The sequence below is a fragment of the Momordica charantia genome (assembly GCF_013281855.1).
Source record: "Momordica charantia cultivar OHB3-1 chromosome 4 unlocalized genomic scaffold, Mcharantia_2.0 BLBB01000004.1, whole genome shotgun sequence".
In the NCBI taxonomy this organism is placed as follows: Eukaryota; Viridiplantae; Streptophyta; class Magnoliopsida; order Cucurbitales; family Cucurbitaceae; genus Momordica; species Momordica charantia.
In genome coordinates, this window is record NW_028275162.1 from 11395833 (window position 1) to 11409544 (window position 13712).

The 13712-nt window shown below is 39.0% G+C and overlaps 1 protein-coding gene across 1 annotated transcript; it reads right to left on the reverse strand.

The window, feature by feature from the left end:
- Nucleotides 1–360: 360 nt before the first annotated feature.
- On the reverse strand, nucleotides 361–873 carry LOC111017551 (uncharacterized). The gene has a single exon (XM_022293339.1). The coding sequence runs from the start codon at nucleotides 871–873 to the stop codon at nucleotides 361–363; it is 513 nt and encodes a 170-aa protein (XP_022149031.1).
- Between the last annotated feature and the right edge of the window lie 12839 nt (nucleotides 874–13712).

A 13712-nucleotide genomic window follows, 5' to 3' on the forward strand; every position in this document is an offset into this window, starting at 1 on the left:
AGGAATGGGGAAGAAGAAAGGAAGAAAAAAAGAAGAAGAAGAAGAAATGTTAGGGTTCCTTTTTGTTTTGTTTTATTTTACATTTCTTTTTTTCTTTTTTTTTATTATTTCCTTTTGTTTTGTTTTAAAACAAATTTTCCCTCAATGAAAGCCTAATCATCCAAGCCCAAAGATGAAGGAGTCCATTCCCTTAAAACAAGACCCAACATACAAAGTTCGATAAATTATAATTTAATTGGATTTTTAGAGCCCGATAAATATAGATAATTTAATTAACAATCGATTTAGTATTAAATGAAAAATCTCCTGTTTCGAGACCAACTAACCTGAGGGACTCGGGGCGTTACAGACTTCCCTCCTTCAAAAACTTTCGTCCCCGAAAGTTGACTGTTCTAGCAGTTTAGGGTACCTCGCCTTGATATCGTCCTCCCGCTCCCGAGTAGCTTCTTCCACTTGGTGGTTTCTCCATAAAACCTTAACCAAGCGAATCGTCTGGTTCCTCAACAACTTGGTTTCTCTTGCCAAAACTTTGACGGGTACCTCTTCGTAGCACAAGGACTCATCCAGTTGCAATGGTTCGGGGTCCAAGACGTGCGAAAGGTCATGAATATACTTCCTCAGCATAGACACGTGAAACACATTGTGAACCGCTGCCAACGATGGTGGCAAGGCCAACCTATACGCGACTGGGCAGATCCGTTCCAAAATTTCAAAAGGCCCAATGAACCTTGCGCTGAGCTTGACCTTCTTCCCAAATCGTAAAATCCCTTTTACGGGTGCCACACGAAGAAACACCCGTTCACCTACCACAAACTCGAGCTCCCTACGCCTGACGTCCGCATAACTCTTTTGACGCCTCTGTGCGACTTGCATTCTTCCCCTGATCTTTTGAATGGCGCTGTTAGTCGCCTGCACCAAATCCGGTTGACTGGGTGTTTATGCTGAACGCACGCGCTAAGCGTGGTAACAATTATATAGATGCAAGCGCACACCTGTCAGAGTAATATAAAATGGATGGAGTATCCAAGTATCGATCCTCAAGGACTTCTAAACAATTTCCAAACTCTAAAGTTTTAAAGAATAGTGAATGTTGGAATGAGTGATTCTTGTAAAATGGGAAGTGGTCACAAATAATGGTTTGGATTTGGGATTTGGACTTAGAATAATAAAACCTAGCCCGATTTACTTCAAGTTAGCCAACAAAGAATCAAGGACATGCTAAGGATAATATGCATTTTACTTTAGAAACCAACGACTACGCTTCTCACTTTACTTATGTCTAAGCAAGTTCAAAGTCCTAAGACATTCCCTAATATGTCTATTATGAGAGATATCTTAGTTTTAGGATGGAAATAGTCGCAACCTCGGGTTAAGGTCCTATGTCTAGGCTACTTAAGCGGAACCCTTATGTCTAAGGCGCTCCTCTCCTCGGTTTAACCACTCAACAATGCAAATAAGCAACCTTTTCAGTATTGACTTGTTAAGACTTACAGTGGCCTTCTCTAAATCCTAACTTTTTGGGAAAACATGTTGAGCAATGAATGGAAAGCAAAAACACTACTTCTTAGCAACCCTTTTTAGACATAAATGCTAACTATCCATAACCGGGCTAGAGACGGGAATTTAGAAAGACATATTGAAGAAAATACAGCAAGTAAAATGGTTGAATGTGGAATGCATGTGTGAAAAACAAAAGTTATCTAACGGAGAGTTTTTATCGGGATTGAGAGCTTCGCCCTTCTCTTTCAAGCAAGGGAGAGTGTCACGTGCTCTTTCCTCCAAAAATACAACTCTCTTAACTAAAAATAAAGTAAAGGCAAAGGGAAGATAAGCAAAGTGCTAGATTTTTATATATTTGAATAAGTAGTAAATAACTAAGTACAAATGGAAACAAAACAAAGCTCAATAAAAGAATGTAAAGTACTCGGGATTTAAAAACTAAAAGCAACTAATGAAAGCAACTCAAAAGTACTTAGAAAGCAACAAAGAAACACTAAAAATGATCAAGAGAAGGAAGCAAGGCTTGATGAATTTGGTGGAGAAGTTGCTGGAATTTATAGCTGTGCAGAATTGGTTAGGTAGGTCCTAAAACGATGGTGAATCACCCATTTCCAACTCTTTTGACTGACCAAATCGTGCTCAAACTGATAGTGGAACACTTCTTCTACACGTATGCATCGGTTGGAACCACCAAAACGCATTGGAAGACGCGTTTCATTAAGGGCAAAGTTGGAAGAAAACCTGTTTTTCTGCAGGCATCCCAGGCGTCTGGCGCCTCCCATGATACTTTTTCGTCTTTTTGCTTCTTTTGATTAATTTGCACTCCCAAATGGTCCTAAAATGTCATAAATACAACATAAGCCATCCACAAACCATAGTATATGAATTTTGCATGAATTGGAACTCAAACGATCGAGAAAAATCTGAAACAAAGCTGAAACATAGTAAAAACAGCATCTAAAACCTTCTTTTTACGCATGTAAACAAGCGTAATCACCGGTCCCAAGAGAACTCTTTCTCTGACTTCGTCCCAATTAACCGGAGGCCGACACTCCTTCCCATACAGTGCCTCGTATGGGGCCATCCCAATCGTGGCCTGAAAACTGTTATTATAAGCGAACTCTATTAGGTAGAGGTACTTATCCCAACTACCACCAAAGTCTAACATGCAAGCTCTGAGCATGTCCTCCAAAACCTGGTTCACACGCTCCGTCTGACCATCGGTTTGGGGGTGAAACGCCGTGTTAAAGTCCAACTTAGTGCCCAGGGACTTGTGTAATCTTCGCCAAAAAATCGAGGTGAAACGCGGGTCTCGATCGGACACTATGGATACCGGTATACCATGTAGCCTGACAATTTCCTGTAAATACACTATGGATACCGGTATACCATGTAGCCTGACACGAAGTTAAAAATCGTGTTGGGTGTGTTGCCCTAAAGTCGTAGTTTGTATTTTGTAAAAACAAATGTCTATTTCATAAAGTTTTATTCAATAAATTTGTTGTTGAATCATAGATTTGCATTGTCCAAAATCCAATACACTAAACATCCAAGGTTATTTATGATGTAATCGGGACAGTATATATACTGGGTATATAGTTGATATACGGGGTATATATTTGATATACCCCTGATATATGAATGGATAATGTCCCATGAATATAGTATATGGATAAGGCTGTGTACCTTATCCTAGCAACACTGTGGATACGGCCCGCTCTGTAAAGGTTACAGACGACTTGATCCAGGTCGTTCGTGTCGAGACATGCGAGTGGGGGTATCCTATACAATGAGTTTGTATAAGACCGGACCGCGAAATAGGCAATCTTTAGATGTAACACCGTTAACTAATAGATTGCCATTTCTTAGGATGACCAGGCAACTCATTCTCAATCCTGGAGTGAGTTATGGACTCCTGCCCGTGAGGGCTCGTCCTTTGATCTGTATGGGTGAGAGTGGGCCTAGTCGCCGACTCAACATACCTACCATTTCGGGGACGAGACCGAGTGGGGAGCTGGAAACATAACTTCACAAGATGGAATTCACTCCTCCCCGACTTTAGGGGAGTAGATGAGTGTTCCCTTAAATGCTGACTCCGGGACTTGAACAAGGGGCCCCACCCTCTCATTGGCCGAGAGGAACTTCCGGTTATTGGTTGGACAATAACCGGGTCGTTCATTAGAGGAGTAGTGGTGTTTAAGGAGTAAGATGTAACTCATGGGTAATACGGTAATTTGACCCAACTTGAGTTACGAACACTCGTGAAGGATTGACTCGTCATTAATGGTCGTATATCCATGGACACGAAAACATTCTGCAGTGAGAAGAGTGCAACTGCGGGTCTTTAGTGGAATGACCCGTAGTTAACAAATCTAGATTAACTCGGTCAATGAGTTTGACCGATTAATCATGCATTGTTGGAGCTTCGGATCTGTAGGTCCATTAGGTCCCCTTGCTAGCTCATAACGGGTAAAACGAGTATCAAATTTTTTGGAAGAATTTGAATTGTTCAAATTACTTAAGGGATTATATGTATATTGATACATTATAATATATATAGTTAATTGTAAATTAAAACTATATATTATGAGAGATATTATTTGAATGAGATTCAAATAAAATTAATATGAATAAGATTCATATTAAAACTATAGGTTAAAAATAATGTGCATAAGATGTACATTAAAACTATAGGCTATACGAGAGAAATGTTTTAGAATATGATTCTAATTTTATAATAAATAATTAAAATAATTAAGTGTTAATTATTTATGTATATATATATTTATTAATTATTAATTGGATTAATAATTAATTATATATATATATTAATTATTATATATATATATATATATATATTATTATTATTATATATATATATATATATATATATATATTAATTATTATATATATATATATATATATATTAATATTATTATTATTAATATTAACTCCCCTGCAAAATTACAGGGAGTGAGAGGTTTTGTGACGTGGGGAGTTACCCCACGTCACCCTTCTTCTTCTGCAAGTGTTGGAGAATTAGACAGAAGGTTACAGAACAAAATAGAACTAAGGAATACTCTCACCAATTCTCTCAAGATTCTCTCCATCTCTCCCTCTCGATCCAAAGAAATTCTCCCACAAGAACGATCTCGTACCCAGAGGATAGCGAAGAAGGCTCGGTGGTGGTGTTCGTCGGAAATTTGTTGAAGAAACGTTCTTCAAAGGTATTGAATTTCCTCTGTATTTTTCTTCTTTAAATTTCGATTTTGTATCCCGAAAATCAGCAACGAAGATCCGCTTCCTCTCCGGAAATCACATCCTTTCAGGTGAGTGACTGGTGGTTATGCTGAACGCACGCACTAAGCGTGGTAACAATTATATAGATGCAAGCGCACACCTGTCAGAGTAATATAAAATGGATGGAGTATCCAAGTATCGATCCTCAAGGACTTCTAAATAATTTCCAAACTCTAAAGTTTTAAAGAATAGTGAATGTTGAAATGAGTGATTCTTGTAAAATGGGAAGTGGTCACAAATAATGGTTTTGGATTTGGGATTTGGACTTAGAATGATAAAACCTAGCCCGAATTACTTCAAGTTAGCCAACAAAGAATCAAGGAGATGCTAAGGACGATATGCATTTCACTTTAGGAACCAACGACTACGCTTTTCACTTGACTTATGTCTAAGCAAGTTCACAGTCCTAAGACATTCCCTAATATGTCTATTACGAGAGACATCTTAGTTTTAGGATGGAAATAGTCGCAACCTCGGGTTAAGGTCCTATGTCTAGGCTACTTAAGCGGAACCCTTATGTCGAAGGCGCTCCTCTCCTCGGTTTAACCACTCAACAATGCAAATAAGCAACCTTTTCAGTATTGACTTGTTAAGACTTACAGTGACCTTCTCTAAATCCTAACTTTTTGGGAAAACATGTTGAGGAATGAATGGAAAGCAAAAAACACTACTTCTTAGCAACACTTATTAGAAATAAAAGGCTAACTATCCATAACCGGGCTAGAGACGGGAATTTATAAAGACACATTGAAGAAAATACATGTGTGACAAACCAAAGTTAACTAACGGAGAGTTTTTCTCGCGATTGAGAGCTTCACCCTTCTCTTTCAAGCAAGGAGGAGTGTCACGTGCTCTTTCCTCCAAAGACTCAACTCTCTTAACTAAAAATAAAGTAAAGGCAAAGGGAAGATAAGCAAAGTGCTAGATTTTTATAAATTGGAATAGGTAGAAAATAACTAAGTATAAACGGAAACAAAACAAAGCTCAATAAAGGAATGTAAATTGCTCGAGATTTAAAAACCAAAAGCAACTAATGAAAGCAACTAAAAAGTACTTAGAAAGCAACAAAGAAACACTAAAATTGATCAAGAGAAGGAAGCAAGGCTTGATGAATTTGGTGCAGAAGTTGCTGGAATTTATAGTTGTGCAGAATTGGTTAGGTAGGTCCTAAAACGATGGTGAATCACCCATTTCCAACATCTTTGACTGACTAAATCGTGCTCAAACTGATAGTGGAACACTTCTTCTACACGTATGCATCAGTTGGAACCACCAAAACGCATTGGAAGAAGCGTTTCATTAAGGGCAAAGTTGGAAGAAAACCAGTTTTTCTGCAGGCACGCAGGCGCCTGGCACCTCCTATGTAAGTATTTCCGACTTTTTGCTTTTTTTGATGAATTTTCACTCCCAAATGGTCCTAAGATGTCATAAATACAATATAAGCCAACCACAAACCATCATATATGAATTTTGCATGAATTGGAACTCAAATGACCGAGAAAAGTCCAAAACAAAGCTAAAACACAGTAAAAACAGCATCTAAAACCTTCCTTTTACGCATGTAAACAAGCATAATCACACCCCCAAACTTAACTTTTTGCTTTTCCTCAAGCAAAAGTTAGCAACTTTAATCAGCTTTCTAACACATGGACAAGGAAAAGCAAAAGGAACCGAGATGTTCAATCATAAATTGTCTCAAGGAAAAGATGTCAAAGCATACCATTCTATTGCCTTTGTAAGCTTAGTCACTATAACCCAAGTTTGAAATGATAAAAACTTTCTCTTTGAAAATCCTTTTTCCTTTCAAAAACAGAAAACGTTCTCAAATACCCCTAAGGAATCTGCACACTCCCTTTTTACATTGAGACTTTTACATCTGAAAGACCGGCTACTAGCCCCTGAGGTTTCCACACACTAACATCGGTTTCAACCACAGCTACTCGTAGAAAGACTTTGAAACTAACAGCTAGGTCATAAAACGACGACAATGAGAAACACGAAGTCACTTATTACCATCCTTAGTGCTATTTTCAAAGTCAACACCCAACCTAAAACTAAATGGCTGTCTACAGTAGGACTGGGAAATTATAAATACATTTTCTTTAACTCTCATTGTTTTTACCACTCTTTTCTTTCTAACACAAGTCTTTTCCTCACTCTTATTTTCTCTCAACAAGACTCTTTTTACTCTTTTGCAATTTTTTTGTTTTTTTTTTGTTTTGTGTGTTTTTTTTTTGTTTTCAACACTTTCTTTTTGTAATAGCATTTGTTTTTCCAACTGACTCTTTTTCAAAAGAAAATAGCATGATTTTTCAAATATAAATAACACGTTATCTTTCTGAAATAACGACTGTCCCCCCCAAACTTAAGAGAGACAGTGTCCTCACTGGGAAAATACTTTTGCATCGGATGAAAAAGGCTTAACAGTAAAAAGGACAAGGACTTCCTATATAGGGGCAAAGAAAAAGCTTAAAGTCTGTAAAGATCAAAAAGACATAAAAGAAAATGAGTTTATCACATAAACGAAGGAAATAGCTCAAAGCTTAGTCAGGCATAGAATAAAAAACTCAACAATCTCTTATAATCATCATCGACATGAAATCACATGCACAGCACAGATGCTTCAAAGTAGGCATGTGAAAAGCTAAACTAAGGCTAAGTGAAGGCATGCTTTAAGTGATCAGAAGATAAACGATACTAATTTATACATGTTTCAACTGAGCTCGAAACATAAAAAACATGCCTAGTAATGCTAGAATATGCATACTACGTCATTAACCAAAAGAGTAATACACAAAAAAAAAAAAATAGCAAAGAAAGAACCTCCCTTTCATGAAGTTGGAGGTTGTGGACTAGGATCAATGTCGGTACTGGAAGATGGATGACCAAGGATAGCAGCTAGCACTGAAGACCATGAAGGTAAAATTGCAAAATCCAATGAAACCCTCAAGTTGTAGATATGTTGCACGACTTCTCGAACCTGATCTCGCAACTGTTGGTTCTCCTCTCGGAGACGACGGATCTCCGATGTAGAAGACATCCCAGTACCTTCCCTTCTTTGTAGCGCATGGGCGATAATTCGCCGAATATTATTCTCTTCCACAATTGGGGCATCTCTCTTAATTTGATCCTCAGGCAGCTGTACACCTTCTCGCAAGCATAAAGAAGTGACCAAACGTGGGTGATAAAGCTTACCACGTGTCCGGTGGGCACACTCATGGATACTGGTATTGATCAATTCTTCAGAATTCACATCTATACCCTTTAGCATGGCATAAACCAGCAGTGCCCTATCCTGAGTGACATGCTCATCATGCTCCGTTGGCAGAATTCTGTTTTTGACTATGTATAACCATCCTGTAGCAGCTAGGGAAACATCCTCGGGTTTTAGTCGTACCTTGCCATGAGTAGTCAAATCCCAAGTGGCAGAGGGCTTCCCAACACATTCTAGAGCCTCATCAAGATGTTCTAGAGTCGGAGTCACTAACATCTTATTGCCCACAGCATCTCTGATATTCTCAATGTTGAAGGTGTAGTTGATCTGAGTGGCATCAAACCGTATTTCCTTCCCGCACACTATGGCTATATGTGACTGAGGATGGACAGCAGCATAGAACTCTCTGACTAACTCCAAAGCCTCACATTGTATGGGCTGAATGAGTGGTCTCCATTCTTTATCTCTAGCGGTCTCCCTCCAATAATCAGGCACATCTCCTAGAGTGGGGTGGAATCCCAATTCTGTCATAATCTTACGGGATTTCATTAATGAAGTTCGAGTGGCTAAATTTGCCGCGTTCCATTTCGTCTCGACCTCCTCTCCCTCAGACAAGTCCAGTTCGATTGTATCAACTGGCCCAGGTGCCACTACCTTCTTCTTAGCTTCAGCTGCTTTAGCTTTCGCAGCTCTCGTTTTAGGTTCATTCATGGGCACTGTCGGCTTCTTAGCCTGAACTGCACGACGTTTTGAACTCTTTTTCTCCGCCTCTTGTATTGGAACATTTCCCTTATCGTCTGCGTGTCCTCAGGATCTTCTTCGCTGGTAGGGTCTTGAGTACTATTCTCCCCAACCTTGGATCTACCTGTATCACACCCAAGTGGGTTAACTGCATTAGAAGGAATAGTGTGAGCATCCCTTACCCCTGGTAGAGTGGCCATCGGTGTGACATACTCATCCGTTGCCAACGGAGTAGATCCAGTTGCCCCAGTAGGCAACTCTCGGTGACTACAAAATGCTCCTTCTGTAGGTGTATCCAATGGGGAAGGTTCCTGAGTATCTGTTCTCACCACTTCGTTGTCGGTATCCTCTGTTTCCGGCATATTTGAACAATTGCCTCGGGAAACTAGTAGAAAATCATCATTGCCATCTTCCGGTGTAATAATCAATGGAGATGAATAAAACTGCTCCTCATCCCTGTTCTCCATAGACGAATCCTTAGGCGTCAGATGCCTACTACTCTCATCTTCCTCAATTTCTGGGTCTGTCATCACCTCCTTGCCCTTCCTCTTTTGCCGTATCGAAACCCCGGGCTCTAGCCTCTGGCTATGGCACTTCTCTTGCTCTCCTCCATGCTCAACTCCTGCATCGATTGGCAAATTGGTTGGGATTGGCATCCTAGGAGGCTCTAAGGGTTTTAGTTGTCCCATGTTGAAGGTACTCAATATGTTAGGGTTCAATTGGGGTGCTTGAGATCCTCTTTCTAGGAATGGAAGTTGAGGTGGTGGGGAAACTCTAGGTGAAATCATCCCACAATTATGTGGAGGTACCCAATGACCCATTCCATAATAAGGTGGAAGGCTAGGAAATAGAGTAGATGGGTTTGGCATTCCATAAGGATGAACACTTGCTGGAATTTGCATTTAGGACAAGGGAAAATGATAGGAAGGAACCGGGTTAAACATAAACGGTTGGTACATACCCGGATTGATCATTGGAGGAGGTTGTTGAGGATTTTCAGCCCTAAACTCACTGTTTTGAGGTATATTAAGGGTGGGTAGTTGCTGAAAATTAACATAACCATGTGGGCTCATTATAGGATGTTGTGTAGGAGCTTGGGATGGAGGACATTCAAATGTTTGAGAGCGGGTTTCCTCCCCTAATAGCAGCTAGCCTAGAATTTGGAACCATGTGGTGTTGGAAGTTCTCCAATGGTGGAAAGGGAATGCTTGTGGCATTTGGAGCTTGAGTAGAAGAGGTAGGAAGTGAAGTATGTGAGAAGAAGAAGCCATAGAAGTAAGCAAATGCTTGAAATTTCTTCTTCTTTTTGGTGGTGGCTGAAAATCGAAAACAAGGGTGATGAAGGGAGTGGGTTTTGCCGAAAAAACAAGGGGAAGAAGAGAGTTGTGTGGGTTTTGGTGGAGTTGTAAAGCTTAGGCAATGGGTCTATTTACAGCTTTCCCCAAACTAAATCCTAAATGGAAAGAGATTGAGATTTAAGTTCAACTAGGTTTCCTAAACCTAAAAGGAAAAAATAAGATTGAATTCCAAATAGGATTAGGGAAACAAGAATTGAAGTATTTTTTGAGTTTAAGGAGAGATTTGAAACTTAAATCACAAAAGATTAATATTTTACCCAAAATAAAACCCATAAAAGTCGAAAAATGAAACCCAAATTACGAAGGAAAAAGAAATTTGAACTGCTGGAAAAACAGGGAAGGCGTCAGGCGCCTGCGTGATTTTTATTTTCGAAAAGGGCAGGCGCCAGGCGCCTGCGTAAATTTTTTTCAACGTTTTTTTTTTCTTTCTTTCTTTTTGTTTTTCAACGTTTTCAAAAACATTCTCTTAATAAGAAAAACTTTTTATAATTAAACAAAAAGAAAATACAAGATACAAAGACTTCCTTCCTTTACTTTTGTTCTTTCAAAAACGGATAAGAAGGAAAAAACATTTTTCGCAAACATTTATTGACCTGAAAGTTGAATAGAGGTTTTTCCTCTATCCACTGCTTCTCCAAAATACGGCTTAAGTCGCTGCCCATTTACTTTAAAAATACTTCCCTTAGAGTCAACTAGATCTACTGCCCCATATGGGTAGACTTTAAAAATTTTAAAGGGACCAGACCATCTAGACTTAAGTTTCCCAGGAAAAAGTTTCAACCTAGAATTGAATAATAGAACCAGATCACCTTCTTGAAGATTGTTCGGCCGAAGACGCCTATCATGCCACTGTTTAGTTTTTTCCTTAAACAGCTTAGCATTCTCATAAGAAAATTGCCTTTGACTCTCGATAAAGTTCTTAGCATCTTCTTCCAATAAGATTTTGTGCATGCAAAAGGTCGGGCTTATCCCTCAGACATCTGCTATCGTCCATCCAATGGCCTTTTTGTGCTTCTCCAAAATCTGCAATAAAGAATATTCATTAGCAGGTGATAAATTGCAAGCTATAATAACTGGTAAAGTGTCGTTATCCCCTAGATACACATATTTCAAATGGGACGGCAATGGCTTCTGCTCCAAAGTAGGTGGTTCCACTATGGACGGAAGTAACGACTTGCATTCTTCTTTTTGTATTTTTTCAACAGGATTAGTCACATCTTCTGGTCCTTCTGCTATCTTATCAAGCTATTCTCCAATCTCTGTAACTAACAAGTCATAAAACTCATCAAACATAACATGATTCAAGTTAGTTATAGCAGAGCACTCTTTAAAGTCTCCTGGTAATTTCATGGCGTCTAGAACGTTAAATTTAACTTAATAGGATGTGCTCGTACTCTCTACCTCACTTTCAGGACTGATTTCACCTTCTCTCTCTTTTTGATTTTCTAGTTGTTTTCGAAGTCTTTGCTCCTTTCGAGTTTTTCGAAGGGTCCGCTCAATCTCAGGGTCAAGGGGTAGAAGAAAAAATCATGTGCTCATGCACTTTAACTTACCGTTGTGAGATAAACAACCAAAAATATAGAACAAAAACGGTGGATGGAAATTACACCCAACAACAATTCACAAAAATAAAAACTAAAAGAATTTGAAAACAATTTTAAAACTAAAGTCCCCGGCAACGGCGCCAAAAACTTGACTGGTGGTTATGCTGAACGCACGCACTAAGCGTGGTAACAATTATATAGATGCAAGCGCACACCTGTCAGAGTAATATAAAATGGATGGAGTATCCAAGTATCGATCCTCAAGGACTTCTACATAATTTCCAAACTCTAAAGTTTTAAAGAATAGTGAATGTTGAAATGAGTGATTCTTGAAAAATGGGAAGTGGTCACAAATAATGGTTTTGGATTTGGGATTTGGACTTATAATGATAAAACCTAGCCCGAATTACTTCAAGTTAGCCAACAAAGAATCAAGGACATGCTAAGGACAATATGCATTTTACTTTAGAAACCAACGACTACGCTTCTCACTTGACTTATGTCTAAGCAAGTTCAAAGTCCTAAGACATTCCCTAATATGTCTATTATGAGAGATATCTTAGTTTTAGGATGGAAATAGTCGCAACCTCGGGTTAAGGTCCTATGTCTAGGCTACTTAAGCGGAACTCTTATGTCTAAGGCGCTCCTCTCCTCGGTTTAACCACTCAACAATGCAAATAAGCAACCTTTTCAGTATTGACATGTTAAGACTTACAGCGGCCTTCTCTAAATCCTAACTTTTTGGGAAAACATGTTGAGGAATGAATGGAAAGCAAAAAACACTACTTCTTAGCAACCCTTATTAGATATAAAAGGCTAACTATCCATAACCGGGCTAGAGACGGGAATTTAGAAAGACATATTGAAGAAAATACAGCAAGTAGAGTGGTTGAATGTGGAATGCATGTGTGAAAAACCAAAGTTAACTAACGGAGAGTTTTTCTCGGGATTGAGAGCTTCGCCCTTCTCTTTCAAGCAAGGGGGAGTGTCACGTGCTCTTTCCTCCAAAAACTCAACTCTCTTAACTAAAAATAAAGTAAAGGCAAGGGGAAGATAAGCAAAGTGCTGGATTTTTATAAATTTGAATAGGTAGAAAATAAGTAAGTATAAACGGAAACAAAACAAAGCTCAATAAAGGAATGTAAAGTGCTCGGGATTTAAAAACCAAAAGCAACTAATGAAAGCAACTAAAAAGTACTTAGAAAGCAACAAAGAAACACTAAAAGTGATCAAGAGAAGGAAGCAAGGCTTGATGAATTTGGTGGAGAAGTTGCTGGAATTTATAGCTGTGCAGAATTGGTTAGGTAGGTACTAAAACGATGGTGAATCACCCATTTCCAACATCTTTGACTGACTAAATCGTGCTCAAACTAATAGTGGAACACTTCTTCTACACGTATGCATCGGTTGGAACCACCAAAGCGCATTGGAAGAAGCGTTTCATTAAGGACAAAGTTGGAAGAAAACCAGTTTTTCTGCAGGCACGCAGGCGCCTGGCACCTCCTATGTAGGTATTTCCGACTTTTTGCTTCTTTTGATTAATTTCCACTTCCAAATGGTCCTAAAATGTTATAAATACAATATAAGCCAACCATAAACCATCATATATGAATTTTGCATGAATTGGAACTCAAATGACCGAGAAAAGTCCGAAACAAAGCTAAAACATAGTAAAAACAACATCTAAAACCTTCCTTTTACGCATGTAAACAAGCGTAATCAGTGAGTGTTCCCTTAAATGCTGACTCCGGGACTTGAACAAGGGGCCTCACCCTCTCATTGGCCGAGATGGACTTCCGGTTATTGGTTGGACCATAACCGGGTTGTTCATTAGAGGAGTAGTGGTGTTTAAGGAGTACGATGTAACTCAGGGGTAAAACGGTAATTTGACCCAAATTGAGTTACGAACACTCGTGAAGGATTGACTCGTCATTAATGGTCGTACATCCATGGACACGAAAACATTCTGCAGTGAGAAGAGTGCTACTGCGGGTCTTTAGTGGAATGACCCGTAGTTAACGAATCTAGATTAACTCGGTCAATGAGTTTGACCGA

What these genes read in the sequence shown, in the direction of transcription:
- LOC111017551 (XM_022293339.1), bottom strand. Translation starts at nt 873, where the DNA reads ATGCAAGTCGCACAGAGGCGTCAAAAGAGTTATGCGGACGTCAGGCGT.